The sequence below is a fragment of the Apus apus genome, chromosome 1, assembly GCF_020740795.1.
Source record: "Apus apus isolate bApuApu2 chromosome 1, bApuApu2.pri.cur, whole genome shotgun sequence".
In the NCBI taxonomy this organism is placed as follows: Eukaryota; Metazoa; Chordata; class Aves; order Apodiformes; family Apodidae; genus Apus; species Apus apus.
In genome coordinates, this window is record NC_067282.1 from 157,983,720 (window position 1) to 158,007,617 (window position 23,898).

The window sequence follows — 23,898 nt, forward strand, 5'->3', positions numbered from 1 at the left end:
CTCTGAATGACAAGGGCTATATCTTAAACTAAGCTGTAAGCTCAGTAATACCCACCATACCTTTGCTGTATAAAATGAAGTACAAGCAATCATATGCTGAATACTCTCATAACATCCTGCCTGCCTCCTCTGCAAAGTAGCACTTGGAATTTCTTGAAGGACAGCCAAGCATTTAATGAGGATCTGTAAATACAAGGGTTAAAAGAAAACTTGGACTCTGCAACACACTTAGAAACTTTTACCTCTGTACAGCCTATTGTGTTTGATGGTGAACTTTAAGGTCCCTTCCAACTCTGAAATCTAACATATAAGGTTGAAATAACTGGCTCTACAAAAGCTAATAAGAATATCTCCATTAAGATTAATAATGGCAAGATTTCAACCCCAGCCCTTTGGAATAAATGGCATGTACACATAAAAACACAGATATTAAATTACAGATACATGATGTATATTTTTGCTGATTTAATTAAGATGAAATCAAAGAATGCTTAGTCCAGTGAGATGAGCTACTCCTAGAAGAGGACTGCTTAAAAAAATATTGAGCTGGCCAGAATTTTAAATGAAAGAAAAATGTTTTGGGTGTGCTCTGAAAATAAGACTTCTTTCCCCCATTTTTGTCTATCAGACACAAAAAAAGCATGGGATGATATTATTTTTCCCTTTATTTGGGAAATAAGAACCACGAGCCATTTCCAGTGGCTTTTGAAGGTCACCATAGCCAACAACTCCTTAAGCAAGAGGGTATCCCTGTATGTAAACACATTATTATTCTTTTTTCTAAACACTCCTAAAATCTTCTCAGGGCCCTGAACACCCCAAAAGTCATTCCCTGAGAAGCCTCACTTGGGCTCTTTTCTCACATCTTCTGCGCAGGGCCCCAGGAGCCCCAATTACGTTCAGACACAAGCCTTCAGTCCCTGCTTGAGCTATAATATTGGTGAGTTGGTCTTCAGTTCTGCCTCTTGGATGGATCTTGGATCTGTTTTGTAGCCTTGTCTCTAGCCTCTGTCTCCAACTCCTGCTGCTCCTGACTTTTTCTCCTGGATGGACCCTGGGCCAGCCCAATAACTTCACCTTCTCTGGACTGTCAGTGGATCCTCTTACCAACACCCTGCTCTGTCTGCCATATTCAGATGCAGCTACTCTGTGTCTTGCCTGCACTGCAGTCACCTCATCCTTCCTCATGGAACAAACATGCTCTTACTGTTGCTCCCTGTCAAAACTACCTAATTACAGGGGAAAAGTTGCACATTTCTACTGTATCCTTGCTGAATCTAAAAAAAAATAAATAAATGTCTGCTGCTTCAGAAATGAGACAAGGTAATTCAGGTATTCTGTTTTCAAAGACAAGGTGCTCATCCTGAGGAAATATTCTGCAGTTACTTTAGTATATCTGAGAGCACAATCTTTGCAGCTTACACTGAACATATACACATTGGGAATACATAAAACCATAGAAGGATTTTAATTCAGCAACTACAAAAAACCTGAAACCTAGATATTTATCTCTCAAACAGTAAACTCCACTACAAGTTTAATTTTAATTACTATAACTGCAGGACTTGGATGCCAGCTGCTTTGTCTTAAAATGCTCTCACCTGTACTACTTGCACTGAAGAAATCTTGTGATAAATAATTGGAGCAAGGAGACCATAACATTGTACAACAGACTGCAGGGTGTAACGTGCATTATTCAACCAATTGCTAAGTCCAATTGCCACCATCAATCTTTCACATTCTGCTAATCTAGCAACCTGCAAAAGAAAAACATATTTTGATTCACATATGAATTCTATTGGTTTAAACCATTTGAGAGAGAAAGAAGTCAGATGCTATTGTAGTTTAAAAAGCAGCAAGTAAGATAAAAGTTTAAAAATAAATTTACATTTACATCTGTTAGAAGCATATAAACAAATGCAACATTATTCATGATTCTAAGGTAAAGATTGTTCTTGACCTACTTGTGCCCTCTGAATTTACTCATATAATTTACATAGCCTGCTTAGCAACCTCAGCCTGTGTGGAGCAGAAATTTCACATGCTAACCTCTCAGAGTAGGTAGGGGAGGATAACAATTCCTTCCTTTCCCTCCCAGTTATCTCTGCAGGCCTTGCATGTCTGAGCAGATCCAGTAAAGTCACTCAGTAATTGACCGCTCACATTTTTACAAGACAAGTACTCAGCAAAGAAGAACAGGAATGTAATAATACAGGAGGCAAAGCTTGACTATCCAATTAAAAAAGGAATATTTTTTGTGTCATTAACATGCCATTATACTAAAAGAAATTCTGAAACAAAGTGCCTTAGTATATTAAAAGAAGCTTAATATATAGTGGCCTTCCAGTAGCTGGAGGGGCCCACAAGAAAGCTGGGGAGGGACTTTTACAAGGGCATATAGTGAAAGAATGAAGGGTAATGGTTTTAAACTGGAAGAGGAGAGATTTAGGTTGGACATTAGGAAGAAATTCTTGACTGTGAGAGTGGTGAGACACTGGAACAGGTTGACTAGGGAAGCTGTGGATGCCCCCTCCTTGGAAGTGTTCAAGGCCAGGTTGGATGGGGTTTGAACCACCCTTATCTAGTGGGAGGTATCCCTGCCCATGCAGGGGGTTGGAACTAGATGATCTTTAAAGTCTCTTCCAACCCAAACCTTTCTGTCATTCTATATTAAAGTATAATAAGAAGCTTAGGATACTAAAACCATGAAACCTTGCTAGAAGTTCAGTATTAATGAAAATATATTAAGTAGCAGGAAAGTTTAAAATTAAAACTACAAGGTGCATCTTAGTAGAACAAAAATTACAATGATTATACCACTTCCTTAAATTATAGTCTACCACTACTGACGTCAAAGAAAATCATCCCCCAGCTGGCATGAGTGGGTTTTGGATTAGGCAGTAACTGATTCAGAAACCATATTTCCAGGATGTAAAATAAGCAACAGCTACTAAATAATTCAGAAAGGCACACCAGGTAACTCACAGAAAACGAAGTATTCTCTAAATAGGATTAGTACATTGCAACATTTATCTTACAATGATGAAACAGAGGTGATCAAAAAGTACAATCAAATCCAGTACATTATACTAAGCCACACATACTTGTTCCTTATAAAGTATCTCATTGGAACAGATGGAATCACAGAAGAGTGCTCTTTCCATTACATTAATGTCACAAACAGCAAATATATTCCTCAGAAAGAGGTGCAAGGTAATACGAGAAGTCTGAGATAGAACTTCAAAACGTAACCTACAAAATATAAGAGCAACAGAACAGTAAAAGTATGTTAATGACGATTCAGATATCACATGCCTGAAACTGCATTCTATTAAAATGCAACCTTTAATTTTTAAATTATGGACAAAGAGGATTGCTGTAGCTACTTCTGGAAATAAAATGTATACATAAAACTGAAAAAATGCTTACAATTTCAAACATAAAAAATAAATGAAAGAGATAAGACTCCCTTTTTTGGTATACCTTCCACTATCCTAAGACACTTTCTCCCTAGTTATTTCATCTAATCCAGTGAAACTTACTTTGTACTTTATTTGAAACCTTGAGATGCTACAGCTTATTTACTTTAACTTTTTTTACACCTTATTTTTCTGTATTAGGGCAATGATGCAAGCAGTTGTGAAGTCCATTACTAAGATTTAGCAACAGACTCCAGAGGGAGTGATAGGACAAGGGGTAATGGTTTTAAACTGAGAGAGGGGAGATTTAGGTTTAGGAGATTAGGAAGAAATTCTTCACTGTAAGGGTGGTGAGGAACTGGAATGGGTTGGCCAGGGATGTTGTTGATGCCCCATCCCTGGAGGTTTTTAAGGCCAGGCTGGATGAGGTTTTGTGCAACTTGGTCTAGTGGTAGGGTTCCCTGCTGATGGCAGGGGGGTTGGAACTTGATGATCTTTAAGGTCCTTTCCAACCTTAATGATTCTATGATTCTATGACTCCTTTTCATCAGTGATGTCTTGTATTACAAGTCTCAAAAGAATCTCTTCATCTGCCTGCTTTTTTGTCGGTGGTTTATTGTTGTGGTTTTTTTCCACAGGTGGAGGCAGAGGGGTGTTTGTCCTTGTTATATTTTTTATATACACTTTTGTTACAGGAAAAACCCTATTATTTTGAAGTATAAGAAAAAAAATCATCCTCCTCAGTTCTATTTCCTAAAAGAGACTGAAACTCAAGAAGGACAATATATACTTGACATCACCAAGATATCAATAGAGCTTCTGGCTGGAAACAAGAGGTTTCCTTTCCTTCCAGCACCCTCTACTGTCTTTTTAAGTCCTGTGTGCTTTCAAATTAGACCATTTAATTTCTTAGTGACCGATCTGTAAAATTGAGACTGCCTCATTTCAGCTCTTTTACTGTAGCTTTGAGAGTCTTCTATATTAATTGTAAAAAATAAATTAAATTAAATTAAAATAAAATAAAATTACAAATTTAAATAAACTTAAATTTAAAAATATGCTTGGACAAAATGGTCAAAAAAGCAAAAAAAATCCCTCTAATATCTATTTCTTGAAACAAAAACCTGGATTTCTTTATTTCTTCTCTAATTCTTGAAGCATTCATGAACTATTAACACACATGCAATAAGGTTGCTTTTTATCACTATGGTTTCAAGACTGAGCCAGTCTGTCAAACTGAAATAGAGATGCTGCAAAACCCTTTCATCTCTCCAGCACTTTGCCAAAAATTACTTAATGAAAGAATTAGACTAAAAAGAATTGTACACAAGTGAGGATGAAGATTTCTGTTCAGTTATATCGGATGCTAATTAATCATCAATTAGAAGCAGTTGACTAACATTTAAAAGTATTCTTTTTAATACAGCATTTCATGTCTATTATTTTATATCTCTCCTTCTTTTATCTGGGAACGAATTAAGTTTTGATTTATTTCTGCATATTGAATTTCAGTGAATGTAATCACAACATTTCTAGCTGTGCTTTGTCATCATGAACAAACAATAGTATTATGGTTGAACATTTGAAATTTATTTATAAATGAATTAATTTAAAATATTGCTTCTAAAGTCATTCAATATATTCAAAGATTATTGGCAAATATATATAGCCATCCCAAAACAAAAATGTCAAGCATTTACCCATTTTTAACTGGTGCTCTTGACAAAATGTTCAGAATTTCTGAACTCTGCTGCTCCCTTAATTGGAGCTGAAAGTCAAGAACCCAATTCCTGTTACATATTTTGCATATGAAAATGAATCACACAGAACTAATAGCCACTTCATAAATGTTTCTCCATTATCTTAAAAAAACAATCATTATAAACAATTAGGTGTGTAAATGCCATGCTAGCATTTCCATAGATAACCAAAATCCTCTGCTAATTATAAAACACTATATTTTTATAACTCATTTCACACATTTTTTTTCAGAATGTTTTTCATATCACAAGTCTAAACAAGATTTCACAACCTGGTACGCTTTAAAATAATATGTGCACATCTATAATTAACTATTATTTCAATTTTGTTCTGGCACATTACCTGTTTACAGATGTAGTCAAATTACTGCTTGCAGAAATAACAGCTCCATTGGCAGGCAGTGGAGAAGAATTTGAAACAAAATAATCCCACATCGGTGAAAATGCTTCTCTGGCTAATGTATAGTTGCCAGTCTGATAGGCTACCTACAAAAAACCCAACAACAACAAAATGTCAGGTTTTCATGTTCATCAAATGACCAAGCCAAATATAGCAAGAAAAGTTTTTAAACTCCCTCTAACATTAATTTTACAGTTTCTCTAAGTATATTTTGACATATTTTAATAAAACACACATAGTAACAATCTAATCCTACTATCAGTTTGACTTCAGAATTAATATCAGAGAAGGCAAAAGAGTTTCTTGACTATTATCCAAGGCTCTAGCAGCCCTTTGAGGAATACTTTATAGGTATTGTGCTGCAGTTTTTTGAAGGCATATTGCTTTCTCTTGGTTCATTTTAATTTTGCTAATTCTGCAGAATGCCCTGGTGCTCTGGATAATAGGATGTAAATGGAGTCACACGAATAGGTATAAATTCATATGGATTCTTACTCTGAAAGATTTTAGGAAATCTTTTAACAGTTCCCTGTGATCTGATCTGTAGGGCTAGACAATTTAACTTTTCTCCGTGCCACTAGTTGTTTTAAATTTTCTTTATTAAGACTACAGAACATTTTTATAAAGGTCTGACAAAGCCTTTGTGGTTTTCCACAAGACACTACAAAAATAATTTCAGTATGAAAATGGTTGGATTTGATACCTGGTAAGTTCTGAGTTTTCATCCCATACTGTAATGACTAATAGGATTATTTCTAGCACTTGGTCTTGATTACAAATGAAAAAATAGAATTAGAAAAAGAAAAAATAAGTTAAATGAAGACTGAAAACCAGGAACAGGAATAAGAAAACTAGCTGAGAGACATCTTTCCCCTTAAACTGGAATTTCTAATAATTTTGAATTCAGAATTGAGTTATTCAAATATATAATTTGTTATGTTAAAATTGTGATTTGTGCTAATCAAGCTTTTGGCAAGGAAGCCTTGAGTTTTACCAGCAGTTTTAAAGCTATCAGTGAAAACAATTAGTTGCAACCAAATTAAATTATGCATTTGTTATCAAAGACTCTAACCCTACCTGAGTCAGATAGGCTCGAACAGTAGTGGCAGAAAGTGGTGGGTAAGCAAGGATTGGCTTGGTTGTTTCCCCAATGCTATCACCAATAAGTTTTCCATCAGAAGAATATGCTGCAACTGCAAATATGTATTTCTCATTGGGATCTAAGCCATGTATTTCCAAGAGGCTTTTGTCATCAGCTGGTATCTACCAATAAAAATATATTCTAGTTACATCAACGGTACATATCAAAACCAAATCTCAAACTTTAAACTTTTATTGTTAAACAAATTATGTAATGGTCTGGGATACAATCAAAGTGTAACGTTGATCGACAGACTGGTCATAAATCCACGGAATACTAGGTCCTTGAAGACAATGAGAAAACAATGAAATGACAGGGGGGGAAGTATCAATTTTCTCTGGAATGCAATTAAGTATACAGAGCACATAACCTAAGAGAAGAGTGAAGTACCAGGATCTGGAGCTTCTCTAAGACCTTTTTGACTATTTGCACATTCATACTGTGAGTGTGCAAGCTTGTAGTCATTGAGATGGTGACATTTTAGCCCTGAGCTGTGTTTCCAGAGAAAGAGCATATGGATCTCCTCTATCCATGCCACATGCATGTATTAGATATGGGGAGAGGATGTCTCAGGTCCTCTCAACATCATTAACAGGACTTTTAAAGTTTGTGAACATGTATATAGTGAATGTGTACATAAACAATATATTTCCAAAATTTTATATTTATTTTTCCTTCAAGTAATTGTCCACCTGCATTGTAGGATCATAGCTTGCCCCTACATGCTTTTCCACCTTCCCATCCATAACCAGGACAACTCAGCCACAGGAAATCTTTAGGCTCTTGAAACAACAAACAACTGACTCTGACTGTGTCACAACATGAGAAACAAGGTATATCAATGTAGCATTGACACAGTGTTCTTATTCAGTCTGGCCTTCATAAGGAGACCTCTGAACCACAGAAATCCCTTTAAATGCTGGGGCTGGATCCTGAACCAGCAGACCAGAAATCAGTCTAAGACCATTAGTATTAACCCCTTAAAGAAGGCTTTTCTCATGTATATAAGTTGATAGATCATTCCACCACCAAGGATTCTAAACCTTTTCCATGGAGCACCAGATAGTGACTTTTTCTGTAGATCAGCATTTGCAAAAGCATATCCTTAAGCAACCAGAAGTTCCAGTGCTAAGATGTCTGGGTAACCTCAGGTCTTCACATCTCGAATGCCTTCCAGAAGCTTCGATAGCTTGCAGTCAATGGTTTGGATGGATTGCAACAAGTTCACAGAAAGAACAGCTAGCACTGGGTTTAAAGTCTCCAAAGAAACACTTAATTCACCTGGAGCAGGATAGTATATTGAAACTTTTTCACTGTACATCACAAGAAGCTTGATTCTCTGGATTTGATAATAGGAATATGAAGAACATGAAAGCCTCTATTGCCAGTAGCTACACACACATTCTCTTTTAGGCATCTTCCTCTTTGGGAAGGAGATACGGGGAACAGACGCAAAGGGAAGAAAATCAGAAAATAAAATATCAAATTGCCATGAAGAAATAATATAAAAGAATACTGACACATGATCAGTTATAAGTAATCACAGATGTCTGGGATGATTTGTCATACCACATGTTCACAGCATGACAGGGAAACAGCAGGACTGCAGAAGTCAATCATGCCTGAACATGAAGGTTACTGAAGGAGTTATATTATTGTGTTGCCAGAATTAAATAAGGTAAGGTCTTGTTAAAAAGAAATAACTGATAGAAGTTACACAATCAGAAAAATATTACATTTATATCTATTTAGAATTTCTCTTTTTTTAATTCCTGGAACGAGTAGTGTCTGGGGCACACTTTTTGAACACATAATGTATTTATTTTCCTTTTGTATTTCTTACAATCATAGAATCATAGAATTGTTAGGTTTCAAAGGCACCTTAAAGATCCTCTAGTTCCAAGCCCCCTGCCATGGACAGGGACACCTAGATCATCCAGCCTGGCCTTGAAGTCTCTCAAAACCAAGATTTATAACAGAAGGGACAGAGATTTCTCTAACATGAAGCTTTTGAATCATTTAACTCATTATTCAAAAAAGGCTTCTAGAACTTTTTTTGCTTATGGTATGCCTTCAACCTAGAAAATTTCAATTGCTTAAAATAAAGATAAACTGTTTGGTCAAAGGCCTTGTCAGTTACCTGATTAAAAAAATATATCAGATGCATACTCATAGAAAGTTGGGTTGTTTTAAAGGTAGAGAGAATGACCTGAAGGAGTTTTACGTCTTTCTTACCTCTTCTCCTGCATTTGGAAGTTTATTGTTATTTAACCTTACTTTCTTATTATTTCCTTCTGCTACACAGCCAAAAATACTGTACCATGAAACCTTTGAAAAAAATGAAAACAAAACAAGTTTATACATAATAGCATTTCCAAATTTTCCTAATGTAGAATGTACTAATTTTGTGAAAAAAGTCTGGGGGAAAAATTAATAGTTTAACTGCACAAGAATAAATAATGTATTTACTGTGCTGGAGAACTAGATAGATATCCTAAATTGGCAATAAAAGCAGATGACTCTCCATTATTCTGTCTCCTACCTTGAGCTACTCTATATCTCAAATCTATCACAAAGCATAAAATCTATAGGTCATCCTGTAGATTTTAAGTTATCTGATCCCCTTATTTGATCCTTGCAGTGGTATTCTTCTAAAGTTGACATCCGTGTCTGATTCAGCAAACTACCTGAGGACAGATCCTTAAAAGCAGGCAACTGAAAAGCAGATATGAAGAAATGTAGAAATATTTTCTAAAAATGCCATGTTCTTAATTCCTACCGTCAACTCCTACCAATGTTTTTTTAACACCACTGAGCTGCTGGTAAACTCACTGAGCGTATCATCCCCACTTTTCAGTATCTTTAACCAAGGAAGAATGTGGGCATGCATTCCTGGATCAGTGACAGTCGTGTCCAGTGAATCAAACATGGGAACTAATTTTGATTTCATCTCAGCAGAACTGAGCAGATGGATTTCAGTAAGTTATGCATCTGATTAAGTTCTCTTGTATTAAACTTCTACGAAAAGCTGCCTGCTTGCATTCAGGGGACATTTAAACAGGCCTGAGGTTTGGCAAATGAGGTCATTTATCAACATACAAAAATTGTGAACACCTGAAATGTTCATTTTTCTTGTAATACACATTATTTGTCTTGCAATGAATCCTGATTGTTTTTCAGGAGATATTGAAACAGAGATAATTTTCAGCAAATGAGCAATCTTAAGATGAGAAAATTTTAGAGATACTTTGACTTCTAGTACAAGAACTACATGTATCTAATTAAAACCCAAGTATCCATTTCCAGCTAATAACTTCTTCATAAAAAACAGCTTTCATGTTTGCTCAACAGCTATACATATCTTTAGAAAAAAAATGTCTGTAATATTTAGGCTCAAATTATAAGAATAATAATCTCATTGCACCATCTGGTGGCGCAATATGTTATGTTCACTCTGTTGTACTGAGAAAAATTAACACTTACAAAAACAGATGAACTACCAGACTTAAAAAAATTACTTTAACTTTATGTTAATTAGGTATAAAAAGGAGTAACTTTCCCCTATTAATTTTTTTAATAAACTTTTCAAAATACAATAAACTGCAAGTTATAAAACAACTGTTCACAGAAGCATTCTTACTACTATTAATAAGATCTGAATTTTTACCGTTTTATACACACTGCTATTTTGAAGAAGCTTGCAAAATCACTATGAAAATTTCTCTCCCAAGAAAATGGCAGCTGGTGAATTTTTCCATTCAAGACTTCAGCCTGTTTGAACCCACTCTGGTCATATGAAAAAGAATAAGGTAATTTGGAATAGTCAGCATGGATTTAACAAGGTCAAATCATGGCTGACCACTAGGATTGGCCTCTGTGACAAAATTAATTATTTGCAGATGAGGGACGGGGCATAGATGTCATTTACCTCATCCTTAGCAAGGCCTCCCAGTGTTGTTCTACACAAGTGAGGATGATGAACAGATGAATGGGTAAAACAATGGTTGGGAGGTCAGACTCAGAGACTAGTTGTTAATGGTCTGTACTCTATTTGGAGTGTGATAACAAGTGAAGCACTGCAGGGGACTACCCTGGGACCTGTCCTGCTTAATAACTACAGCAATGACATGGGGGAAAAAGTGAGCACACACCAGGTTTACAGATGAGGCCAAATGGAGGGAAACAGCTGATATGCTTGAGGGTAGAATTTCTATTCAAAGGGACCTAGATAGCCCAGAGGAATGTATCAACAGGAACCTCATTAAATTTAACAAGGACAAATGCAAAATTTTGCACCTGGGAAGGAAGAATGCCCCATAAGGATACAGGCTGGGGACTGATAAGCTAAGGAGCAGCACTAAAAGGATGGGGGAGTCATGTCAGACAGCAAGCTGAACATGAACCAGCAGTGTGCCATGGCAGCAAAACAATCTAAAAGCATCTTGAATTGTATTAACAGAAGTACAGTTAAGAGATTGAGGAGTGTGACTATTCCCCTCAGCACTCACGAGACGACCTCGAAATACCACAGCCAATTTTCCTTCTGTCCCCCATCATTCTAACAAGAAATGTTGAATGATTAGAGTGATTACAGCAGAGATCCACCAAGATGGTCAGTAGCTGTCGCACTAGCCCTGCAAGAACAGGCTGAGAGAGCTGGGCTTATTCTTCCTTTAGAAGAGGTTGCTTCAGGGGATCTACCAGGATCTACCAGGCCCTTGAGTGCCTGCAAGCAAGTGATGAAGAAGATGTATCCAGATTTTTCACAGTAGTGCATGGTAGGAGGATGAAAAATAATACATTTAATTGAAGCAAGAGATATTTAGCTGCACTTAAGGAAAAAAGTCTTCCCATTAACAGGTTGTCCTGTTGGAAGAGGTTGCCCAGAGAAGGTGTTCAGTCTCCATCCTTGAAACTTTTCAGAGCTGACTGGATAAAGATATAAACAGCCTGGTCTAATCTCACAGCCAACCCTACTCTGAGTAAAAGGTTTGACTGGAGACCTTTCCTAAAAACCCTTATGATCTGAGTAGTTCTGGCATTCTACATGTTGAACACAAAGTAGATTTTTCCACCTGAACTATGGCACTTTAGCACTTCATTAACAAAAGCTTCAGTGTGGTACTTTCTTGCACCACGTGATGCAACAGCCTTGCATTTCCTCAGAGGGTAACTAGGAGTGCGTCAGCCTCTAAGCAAGAGAGTAAGCTTTTGAAAAGTAGAATAAATAAGTGTTATATCGCAGAAGCACCAAGGAACATGACGCATGAGATGAAGAAAGTTTCATGCAAATATGAAGATCAAAGCAGCGAGTCAATTGACTCACAGTGGAAAAAAAAAAGCGTATGTAATTAAGTCAGAATAACATAATCTTCTCAAGAACAACAAGGAAAACTGTGATGGTATAGCACTGTTGAAACAACTTTTGCTCTCTTTTGTATTGTTCAGTTATTTATTATGCAGTCATCACTAAAAACATTACTTCAATATCTGAAGAGAAGGGGGCTGGTTTAAACGTCATGGAGCAATGTGATCTTGAAAGTAACAGAGGAGGTGGAGGAGTTTTGCTTTTTTTCTTGCTGCTCATAACTTCTTTGAGACTGTAATACAATGCTCTTTGTTCAGCTTCAACTTGCTCAATTAAAGTCAGTGCTTCCTATGATTTAAATTAAAACAAAAGGGAAAAACTGTTCAAACATAACAATCAGACAGATTTAACAATTATAAATATTTTTTTTTAATTACCTTACAAAAATTTATGGCTACATAGAAAACTTACAAATTTTTATATAATCTTACATCCGATATTAGGATAAATGGCTCTTTGTGTAAGCCTTACATATGCAATTTCATAATATACAATAAAGACAGTGCAGGGTTGCATATGCATATTGCATTTTGGAAGAACCTATAGGAAAAAAGAGAGTGATCACAAATAATGTTGATTAGCAATCACTGGCAACCAATGATTAGCCCCAACAGGAAACAAAAAAGGTATCAAGTCTTATTTAGGAGAGCTGGAGACCTGATCTATGGAATTTCTGAAGGAGCTGTGGAAGTGGCTAGACTGATTTTCTGTATTCCAAAAACAGAGGAAAGAAATTATATCCAGAAATAAAGAAAAGGGAGGAAAATGTAGGTGCAGAAACTGTAGGGCTAAACCACTTCCCTTGATTAGCTGGAGAGAGCTGAGAGCTGACTGACAGTACATTACTGTCTTTCAAAAAATGTGGGGGCATCCTGCACACAGTGATTATGTAGCTATTTGGTTGGAGATCAGGGTACATTTTTGAATAGCGAATTGTTAGGTTTCTTCACATTGTTTGCATTGTCAGGATAAGAGAAACTTAACTTGGAAATTTAATATTAAGAACTTAGTACTTTTATATCTTTACTTGTGGCAGCTGTCCAGTGCAAATCAAAGCCAAAAAGGCCTGTTCCCAGAAATTCAGAAATCAGGAATGTCTTAGGCAAATTACATTCTTCTGGGAGAAGAGACAGATTATATATTCCTACAACTAGGGGTTTTATTTGAAACCTTTTAGTACCATACACTCGAGTAAGGATTTAGGCTGAACTGAGTCTGAAAGACAGACTGAAAAAGAAAATGCCAAGTTATTGGTTATTCAGTGACATTCCAATAATCTTGCACTTTAGCAGTTCTTTTTTTCTGTCCTCATATATTTGTAAGGCTTTAAAATAATCATACTGAGTAAGATCACAGGTTGAATAAGCCTTGTATCTCTTCCAAATTGTATCATGCTTTCAAATTTGTAGCAGTTAAAAGAAAAACACTTTTTAGTAATTTCTTGTTCAAAATACCTTTTCATATATAGTGAGAACTGCAAATTCTGTTATTTGTTTTACAGGCTATACAGCAATTTTATGCTCCACTGATAAGAAGGCAATTTTCAGGGACAAATGCTGGTACAAAGAACCCCACTGATTTCAAAAGACTTTGAAATGAGCCCATGACAAATCTACTTTTAGCCTCGATAAATTCCAAAATCTTCAATTTCTAAACTGTTCATTTAATAAGAATAAAACAAAGTCTATGTCATCAACACCAGCCAAAGAAATCTAAGACAAGTTACAGATCTTGCAAAAAGAGGGATGTTGAAGGTTGTAACGGGGAGAAGGAAACTCACATGACATTTTGGCAAGGCATAGGTTAATAATTTCAATGTCTAAATAATGAAGTGTAGAAAGAAAGATCATTTCTTCTTTCAGGTTTCCTGCAATGCACATGTGTGCACAAAATCTGGGGATGTGTTTTTTCCTTGTTTTAAATCACTTAATTCTCCCATCGTAACAGAACTTCTCAGGGAAAAGTTGACAACAGAAGTTAAAAATGCTCAATGTCCCTCAAGTTGCTTCCATTTTCTTCTTTTTTGTAAGGAGTAATCCAAATTTAGTTATACAGAACATTAAAAACTGTGATAAAAAATTTCTACCATAAGATACTTCTTTTTATTACCTCCAGTAGCTGCCTTTGGGAAGAAGTGGTTAACTCTTTAGGAAACTTCTGTACAGCTTTTTGCATCAAAAAGATTGCTCTGGATAGCTTATTCTTTTTTATTTTTCTCATTATACCTGCCTCTGTAAAATAGATATTTTAATAAATTTTTTAAACAATAGCAATGTTTTATTATACTTCTAAAACCTTTATTAATAAACCTTACCTGTTAAATAATGGGTATCTTCAATATTTTTCCTATGGGCCTTCCTAGACTGAAGACTTTGTTCATCCTTTTGGACATCTATGGGGGAAGACAATCCTAAGTTATTCATTCTGACAGTGGTAAGGAGAAATTTTCAGTGAGGGGTTTATACATAGTTTTGCAGTAAAGCTCTGCTCTATCTCATGTTCTTTTCTTTGGTCCAAGGAGAATTCCTTTGACAGATCATTCCACTAATAATATTCCACCCTCATGCTCTAACATCTTTAGTAGTTATACTAACATCACAGGATCTTGTTTGATCATAAAAAATAGTGCACAGGGGAGCTCTGCAGAGTCAAACTAATATTAGCCTTTTTGTTTTAAAAAATACCACCAGGAATAGGAAACCAAGTAGAGTGTTTTCAGAAGGCATTTGGCAAGACTGGGATGTCTCCTGACTGGGAAGAGCTAAGAACAACTTCACAGGAGTAGAAACTCAGATTAAAAAGAGTATTGACAAAAATACTCTCTAGCAAGAAAATCAGCATTACAGAAATAGTAATTCTGCAGAGCATCCCCCAGTTGTCCCCTACTGACACCATAACAGCTAATATTATAATGAAAATACCACAAAAAAACTGTCTAGAAATCAAATCCAGTAATTGATAGCAAAGTTTAACTCCCATTGGTTGAGTAGAGGTCAGAGACTAGTTTTGTGCAGTAAATCTAAATTATCTAAATCCAGTACATAATTATTTCTGTCTGTACACAGTGTGCAAACTGCCCACCATCAGCTCCTCTTTAGAAAGCAGATACTCCTTTATTTCATAGTATTACAAAATACATAAACAGAGGCCTTTAATCAAGCTATGAAGATCACTGACCATTACTGAAACATACCTTGTGTCATTTTAAGAAGTTTCACAGATACTCGATGTTGGGCCTGAATGAGCTCCACATGTAAATCCATTATGAAACCTGTTCCTGTCTTATCATTACCACATACCAAAACAGAATTCAAATTCTGATCATTTGACTCCACCTAATAAATAGGAAGTGGCAATTAATCAAACACAAACTTTTATTACTTAGCTTACTGCATTAGTCTTGACATTGATATTATTATTTCAGTAAATTGACAAACACTGAAATTTGTCATATCTGTGTAATATGCAGCCATTCAAGAAAGGATGGAAGAAAAGATATTTATTAGAGGGAAAGCACAGATAGCAGTCAAAGAAAACTAGGCCAAAGTTGAGAATCAATAGGAAACTGGATTAATAATGAATATGAAACTACAGAACAATAGTTTCATTGTACTACTGGTCCACCAAACAAAGATAATATTGGTGAACAATGATAAAATTTCTAAATTCTGAACTCTCCTCAACAGTAAAAATTATTTTTAATAATAAGCAGTTGCAAACAATAAATCTGAAAAGTATTTCTGCTTTTATTTTCTAAGAGAAAGCTACAAGTTATAATTATTTCCAAAAGAAAATGCCAAAGAAAACCTAAAAGAGTTTATAGTTTATTAGTCAAAGAGAAAAATACTATTTCTACCACACAAATATTTACTTTTTCTATCCTTCTTTTACATGGCACAGGAAGATAATGTACATTTGATAATACTAAGATTTATAAGTATTAATAAAATATCAGGTTTGTGTCATCAAAATCCAATATATTATTTATAGATTTTGTTGCAGTGTCACTTTTTGTAGACTTCACCTTTGTACAGCAGTTGTCAAATATTGACTTTCCATCTGGCACAAGGGTCATTAGGCAAAATGTGTTCATTTCATTAATTGCTTTTTCAATACTTTCATAAGCAATTTGTAACAGCTCTGTAGGACTTTTCTGAAATGAAAACACAGAGAAACACATTTTATTGAATTGCAACATTAAAAGTTATAATATGGACTATCAAAGTAAAGTGCTATTAGTCTTAGCTGATGCAGTTTAAACTCTGACAAATAACCTTTACATAGGCATTGTTCTCCATGCCTTCATATACTAATATCAGTGTTTTAAATGTCAAGTAATTTTCATTAATTTAGGACTGATTTTCCTTCAACTCTCAAAAACCAATTTACTAACTCAAATACTTATAGCAGAATGAAACTGTACTCAGAGATTTAAGCTGAAAGTGCTTTTCACAGATTTTCAGTGTTCCATAGATGCTGTTAACAAAACATTGACTTTTCAGAAAACAACTTCAAGTAAACTGTCACTGAATTAAAGCTGCTCCATATGTATAAACATTAAGACATATCATTGATAAAATTCCTGAATCCTCACACTAATATATATTTTTTCTTCTTAATGTGTTTTGGTAAGTAGTTTTTAATTATTTGATTGGATGCTCCTGCAAAGTGCTGAGCACTGAACACACTGGACACTCTGGATGTTCCATCTATTCCACATCACCTCCTTCACAGAAACCAGCAAGCAAAAGCACAACCCAAAATACTGTCCTAAACTAAGAAAGTCCTAAGGTTTGTATGATCAGTTAAAAATGTGCTATTAAACTGTTTAAAGCTGGTACTAAGCATAAAAAAAATAGAGTGTACAGTGGAAAGTGGTGATCACACTGTAAAAAAAAGCTTCAAATAAAACTTCCATATCACAAATTACTAAAAAGGGCCACAGGAAGTATTTTAGATTTTATTTCATTTGAAAAAATATCTTTGCTCTTTTCCCCTGTGCTAGCATGATTGAGTGAAACATTTCAGCTTCATAAAACTAAATACAAAATTGTCTTAAAAGCTTCAAGCAGAAATAAGTGTTATGCTACTAAAAAATGCTACATTAATTAAAAGTTAATTAAACATTACCATCAGAATTTCAGGAATATCACAGGCTTCATCTTGCAAGAGCGAGGCACTTATTCTACCTTTTTTATAGGAAGAAAATCAGGAAGTAAAAATTAAATATACTCAGAAAATGTTAGTACCATTTGATTAGCACTACTATTAACTTAAGAGTCTTGCAATGATTCAGATCTTCTGCATTTGACTATGAGGTGATTATATTGCTGCTTGAAAAGCTTTTTTGAGGTTTAAACACAATAGCTACATGTGTATAATCATACTAATTCAGTGTATGTAGTATTTTTGAATGTACCCTATCTTTCACAGCAACATTATATCCAGGCCAATTAAATGTGGAGTCATTTTGTGGTTCCTCACATTGTTGTAGAATTCATACCTATTTTCCACTTTTAAATCAATTCAACTCTAGGGTTATCTAATTCACAGCAGGTTTAATGCTAATTTAACTTATAGGAGGATTTTTAAATACTTGAGGTCATATTTTTATTATACATACGATTTTAATTTAATATTCCTTGAAGGGATATTATCACCCTTTTAATATTCATTTGGATTGTTTAAATTCATCTAATTCATAAAGACTGTATCCAGAATTGTGCTTTCCTTTCCAAAAGAAGAGGAAGCAGTCTCCTTGTTCTCGGTTACAGCCCCCTAACCTGTCAAAATTTTATTTCTTCACTGAAATAAATTCATTTTTTGTCCTTTCAGAGAGACAATCTGCTAGTCAGTCCTGTACTCCCTGTTTCACTTTTGTCTGTTTATATCTGCTTGTTCAATGTTTCTTTTCTGTTAATAAGAAAATCTACATTCAGTCAGCATTCATTCAGGAAAAAGACTATTCTCAGCATAAATATGCACTTGACTGACTATTTATCAGCCTGTTTTGACCAATTACTCCTACCTATTCAGCTCTTTTTGCTTCCAAAAAGTCATATTTAAACTGAATGAATGTTCCTGAACATGTTCTAAAAGGTTCCTTAAAATCTACTCTGTAGTTACTGTAAATCATTTGAGAACTACAGTTCATATTCCAAGATCCTACATCCACAATAACAGAAAACTTTTTAAAGTATGTCTAAATATTCATATTTTACAACATTAGTCAGGTTTTGGAAGGAAATTTGTTTCATGTGATTACAATTGCATTGTATCCCAGTAATGTCAGCCAACTTAAGTTCAAAGACAATTGAATTCCTGTACAAAAAATCAAGACTTGTGTCAACAAGAGATCCAAATTAATGACCCAATAAAAGCAAAAGCTTCAGTATGACCTCATATTTCTCTCTTCTCTTTGGCCTGCCACTAGTCAACCAGCACTTGGCTCCTCCACATGAGCTGCAGCACTCACTGCCTTCTGCCTAGCCAATATTAAGAAAACATATGAATGATCTGAGGCTACTCTGAAGGGGCTAAGAGACATGTAGAAGACTTGTGGGGAGGGTGAGTCATAAGAGATGTAACGCAAAAAGGGTTTACTTCAGTAGAAATGGAAACCTAAGGAAATAAAGGCAGAAATTCTTTAAAAAACAGATTTCATTAGGTTCTCTTATGGATGAAAGTGTGTGAACAAAAAATGAGCATTCTGCTCTCAAAAATTCCTTTACAATAATTTTTCAATATGTCTATTTGTCCAAGTTTTGAACTCAGAAAAGTTCCAATCTCAAAAATCATATTGAAAGAAAACTACATTTTTGTTGAAAGCTTTACCTGCTTTTTTCTTAGATTTACTTGCAGAATCAGCTACATTTTCCAATATTGCAGTTAGATGTAAGGTTACCTCTGCATGCATTACAATATTAGTGTCTGCTATGCTGCTCCTCTGGATGGTTTCATTTATTATCCAGAGTATGTGAACCCACTAAAAATGGGGGAGGGAAAAGAAAAAAAATCAAGACAGAGTTAAAACAATTTTTGGAAGATAGCTATGTATTACAGAGGTAGATAGAGTTTTGCACTCAAAATAATTTAAAAAGATTCATAAAGATGGACAAAATTCCTTTCTAGAATTTGGCATCCTTTTTTAAATGCCACTAGACTAAGATGTTAAATTTGTGCTGCTCTGAAGTCCTTAATTCTCCAGACAGCAGACTTCTTATTTTATATTTTTAATTATTATTTTAGAAAGGTTTATGAATGTTCTACAGGCACAACTTCTATATCTTGTGTGGTAAGCCTTGCAGTAGATTTGATCATCTGCCTCTCATTTATCCCTGTAGCTTCCCAGTCAAACAGTATAAAGGAGACTTGAATGCTCCATTTGTATCCACATAGGAAAGTCACCATGAACGGCTGGTGTATTTTTTGGTGAATGGCTGAACAGTTTTACTACAGGGATCAGGGCCACAAAATTAACTCCTCCAAAAACTGTTTGGTCAGCATCAATTGGCAGCCCAGAGAAACTAGTGTAAATTATCCTTCTGGAAACTGCATTTCACCAAAAGCCTCTCAGGCTCAGGAAAAGTTCAAGGTAAGGCTGTAACTCTATCCAGTAACCCCATTTGTCTTCACTGTTAAGTTTTTGCCACATTCTTCAACTGATCTAGGGAACTTCCTTGAAATATATTTATATTTTCTACCATAACACACCAAATGTTTCTTCTTCTTACATCATGCCCAAATGTTTTAACTATTTTAGCTTCTTTCCACCATGGCCTGCTGGCAGCACATGGGTTACTTCCCTGGGAAAAAGCTGAGGTATTTTGATACTGACATATGGGAGGACAGCATGTTCAAAGTGTATATACAAATCATATTTTCAGAGAAGATTTATCTGCATTTTACCATATGGAAATGTACTTGGACTGGATACCAATATTTTATCTTGGCTTTACTATAACTGACTGCACTCATATTAAGAGGAATACATTGTAATAAAGGAGTACTTGGTAAGCTTTGTGTCTGTGGATATATTTCAAGCAGTCACTTCCACTCAGCTGGATTTGCTGAAGTCTTGTTTTACACTTCTGCCACAAAAACTTTATTACTTCAACAAGTATTTCTTTGTCAGGTTGGATATTCTGGAAAGAATAAACAATACAATTGTAAAAACAGGTATGTATATAAACACTGACAAAACAGTCAGTACATAAACAGCCTCAACATTTTTCAAAGTAAATAAACAAATCTTTACCATATTTAATTTTCTTATAAGGGACAATAACATTTTGAATACTTAATAATTTTTTTTAAGTAATTTCTGGTAGACTTCCCAAGCTTCTTTACGCCCAACAGTAAAAGTGGTTTTAGAGGCACAAGGGGGGATTTTTTTATTTTTTATTGCCAAGCTCTTAACAGTAACACAGACAAGGAAAGCAGTGAGATGAAACTTAAATGGCAGTGACAAGCAAATTAACCATCTGTGAAATGCTACAATAGCCAATACATTCTGGGAAAACGAAGCAATCTAATTTAACAGGTTTCAAATGTTTAGTGCCATTTTTTTTTTTCTACAGTATTTAAATATTTACAGAAGAAGATCTAAAATAGTAGGTTTAATTTTGCATTTACAAAGTTCCAGACTTCCATGGGTTGTTGGTGCATCTCTGATAAGGGAGCAGTGAAGAACAACTTAAACAACTAGAAAAAAGTTTGGCAGGGAGTATCAAACAACTGAACCAATGTTAAAACACATCTGCATCTTGTCAAGAGAATAATTAACAAATTTAAAACATCTTGTCACGAGTCCACAAATCTATTCAGTTAACCTCCTAATTAACCCATTTTAAAAGGCAGTAGAGTCCATCTACACTGTGTTAAACACATCCTGAATGGTGATTAAGGATCAGTCACACATCTTAATTGCCATTTATACCAGAGTTGGACTAGTATCTCAGGTACAGTGAAATTCAAGCCTGCTATAGCCACACTATGTGTACACTCATATATATGAGTGTAACATTTTAGGGACATTGATATTGAGAAATGGAGAAAAAAACTGAAAAAGAAGTAAATCAAGATTAATTTTGCCATTTGTTTGGCAGCAGAAAGCTTTTTGATCAGTGAACTCACTGTTAATCTGGAGAACATCTTGTCTTCCTTCCCCTGACAGATTAGGTACCCAGATTTATGGAAAAATGCCTCCATAATACAGCAGTCATGTGAAAAAATGACAAATCATGCTATCTACAGGTGTAACTACCTCACAGGCAGACTATTTTGACTAGAGAATATTACACTGAAGCTAAAAAAATGTGTGTGCCCCAGTTATACTCAAACTGGGGCATTATTAAAATTATATCTAAAATTAATTTTTCAGTTAAGACATACACTAAGTTAGCTGAACACATTTTTTCTAAGGAAAATGTTTCAGTATCACAAACTATATTAGTGTAAACGCCAGTAGAGACATTGTACTGTAATTTTTTTCCCCTCACAACAGCACATTAAGGGAAATCTCAAGGCATATCACTGCTATAAAGGCATTATCATTCATTAGGGTCATCGCTCTCATTCCTATATATATTGCAGAAAAGTCTCCAACAGCTGAGCACCTAAATGTAACATAATAAATTTGATCTCTGCTTGATTAGCTGAAACATGCAATTAGCTCTATGAAACTCCAAAACTATTAAATATTTATGAAACATTTTTAAAGTAGCCATAGTATAGAGCACCAATAAGTTATTCTTTTATTGAAACAATTTATTTATTTTAATCACAAATTGATTACATCTTCTCAGTGTACCTTTTCATTTTTGCTATTTCATGTTTGCACTTTGTTAATCATGCAACTGATCCCCTTGCTCTTCAACAATATGCATTTGTTACAGATTGTGATTCATGCAGAAGAAATGCATCTGATTTTATTATACCTGCTTAGATGTGGAGACACAGGAAAATACTGTTGTTGCCAAAATCATAATATCATGAGAAGGCTCTCCATGCTCTACATTCAATGTTTCTAAAAATGGAAGAAAAGGAAATGCAAGATGTTACTTCTAGGTTGAAAACATGACTGAATCAACTTACCAATTTGCAGTCTAAGAAACAACAAATTAAAAGGGGAGGTATTTTCCCAAGTTTATCCACTTCTGTGAAAAGTGAGAATTTCTGATTTTGGAAAGAGAAAGTTTTCTAGATATCTGCAGTTTTTTGGAATGTCATAGAACTAAACTACAGTTGCTTTAACAAGTTTTTCTTGCTTTGATGTCAAGAAATTGTACATAAATGAAGTATAAAAAGAGACAAAAGAAAGTCAAACATGTCTATTTTACATTTTTCCTGAAAACCCCTCTGAAAGCATCCATTATTTTATATCTTTGCATATATTTTGATGTATGTTTAACATACATCATGCATTTTCACACTTGAGGGAAATGGTCCAAAGTCATGTACTGGCAAATGAAAACTGGACAAAATTCAATGCACGGCAGTTTCTGAATTGCTAGCTTCTGTTATAGAATAGTGCATGCACCATATCACATAGTTTTTAAATAATAACCAAAATTTCTTGTTGCAAAAATATCAGAAATGCAAACACAGCTATAACTGAACAGCACTCACTTCTAAATGTTTGATTCTTTTGAGAAACCTGGGAGTTTCTAGCTTCTTTGGTAGTACTGTCAGTACTAGTGAAACTGTGTTTAATTTTTCTTGGAAATAGCAAAGCTTGCATCAGTGTAAGAAGTTCGAGTTCCATTTCAGCTTTCTTCCATATTGGGTCCTCTTGAGTCTAATTTAGAGGGGAAAAAAAATAACACAAATTTGTCTTAAACATTTGTACTTTGAACAGCCTTTTTTACCCTCATAGGAAAATACTACATAACGAATGGCTAAATAGCATCTGGATTACCTGAAGAAAATTAACAACAAATTCAACAGCAGAATCAAACACATCCCACTCTTCATAGCTGAAAGCTAATTTTATGAATTTCACAGCTGCATCTCCAGACACACCCTCTTCTCCTGCAGTGATGACAAAAACATTGTATAATTTTTTAAGTTTAATTTAGTTAATTTAGTATGTTTAATTTAGTTTAATAATTTTAGTATTGATAAATACAAAGATAAAACTCCATGTGTTTTTGAACAATCAGTATAATCTTGAAGGACAAGAGCTTTATCATTTTGCTCTAATGTCTATCCTTACTACTTTAATACTACTTCTGCAATGTCCAGTTACTTTCCAGAGAGGCTACACTACTAATGGTATTAGTGTACCTGTGTAGAAAATATCAAGGAGTTAGTCCTTTTGTTGCAGAAAGAGCTCAAATCTGGGTGTCACCACATAATGATCCTTCTTTCAAGAAATTTAGTTTAAAAAATGCATAGAAACATGGACAATTTCTTGCAAGATAGGTGAACATTTCTCATTAGTGTGTCAGAAAATATGCATGTACACATAGGAATTCAAATTTATCCAAACTACAGTCAGGCAGAAAAGGGATTTCGAGGTCCTTGGAACTCTAAGCAAGCATTTTGGCTAATATATTTAGCAGCATTCTGCAGTCCTAAGCACATGCCACACTCATTGGTCCTATCACCTGGGCACAGAGTCACTTGGCTAAAAGGTGTTAGCAATATTAACTTAGTAAGAGACAGCTGTGATTTTCCAAAGTAGCACAATTATTGGTTCAAGGATCTCAACAAGCCTATGACAGTCCTTCTGTTACTGAATCCCATTTCTCTTTCATACAAATGTATCAGGACATCATTGCAGAATTTGGCCTTTGAATGACTGCTTG

General features: G+C 34.9%; 1 protein-coding gene across 1 annotated transcript in view; it reads right to left on the minus strand.

Moving 5' to 3' along the window:
- The window catches only part of CFAP54 (cilia and flagella associated protein 54), a 109,889-nt gene that overhangs the window by 66,382 nt on the left and 19,609 nt on the right, over nt 1-23,898 (minus strand). The window contains 17 exon segments of the mRNA XM_051621259.1: nt 61-183; nt 1,602-1,757; nt 3,105-3,252; nt 5,523-5,665; nt 6,657-6,842; nt 8,956-9,048; nt 12,203-12,376; nt 14,198-14,319; nt 14,403-14,480; nt 15,282-15,423; nt 16,113-16,241; nt 17,219-17,277; nt 18,923-19,073; nt 20,098-20,232; nt 22,027-22,100; nt 22,709-22,886; nt 23,007-23,119. Of these exon segments, the coding sequence (XP_051477219.1) occupies nt 61-183; nt 1,602-1,757; nt 3,105-3,252; nt 5,523-5,665; nt 6,657-6,842; nt 8,956-9,048; nt 12,203-12,376; nt 14,198-14,319; nt 14,403-14,480; nt 15,282-15,423; nt 16,113-16,241; nt 17,219-17,277; nt 18,923-19,073; nt 20,098-20,232; nt 22,027-22,100; nt 22,709-22,886; nt 23,007-23,119 (2,204 nt within the window).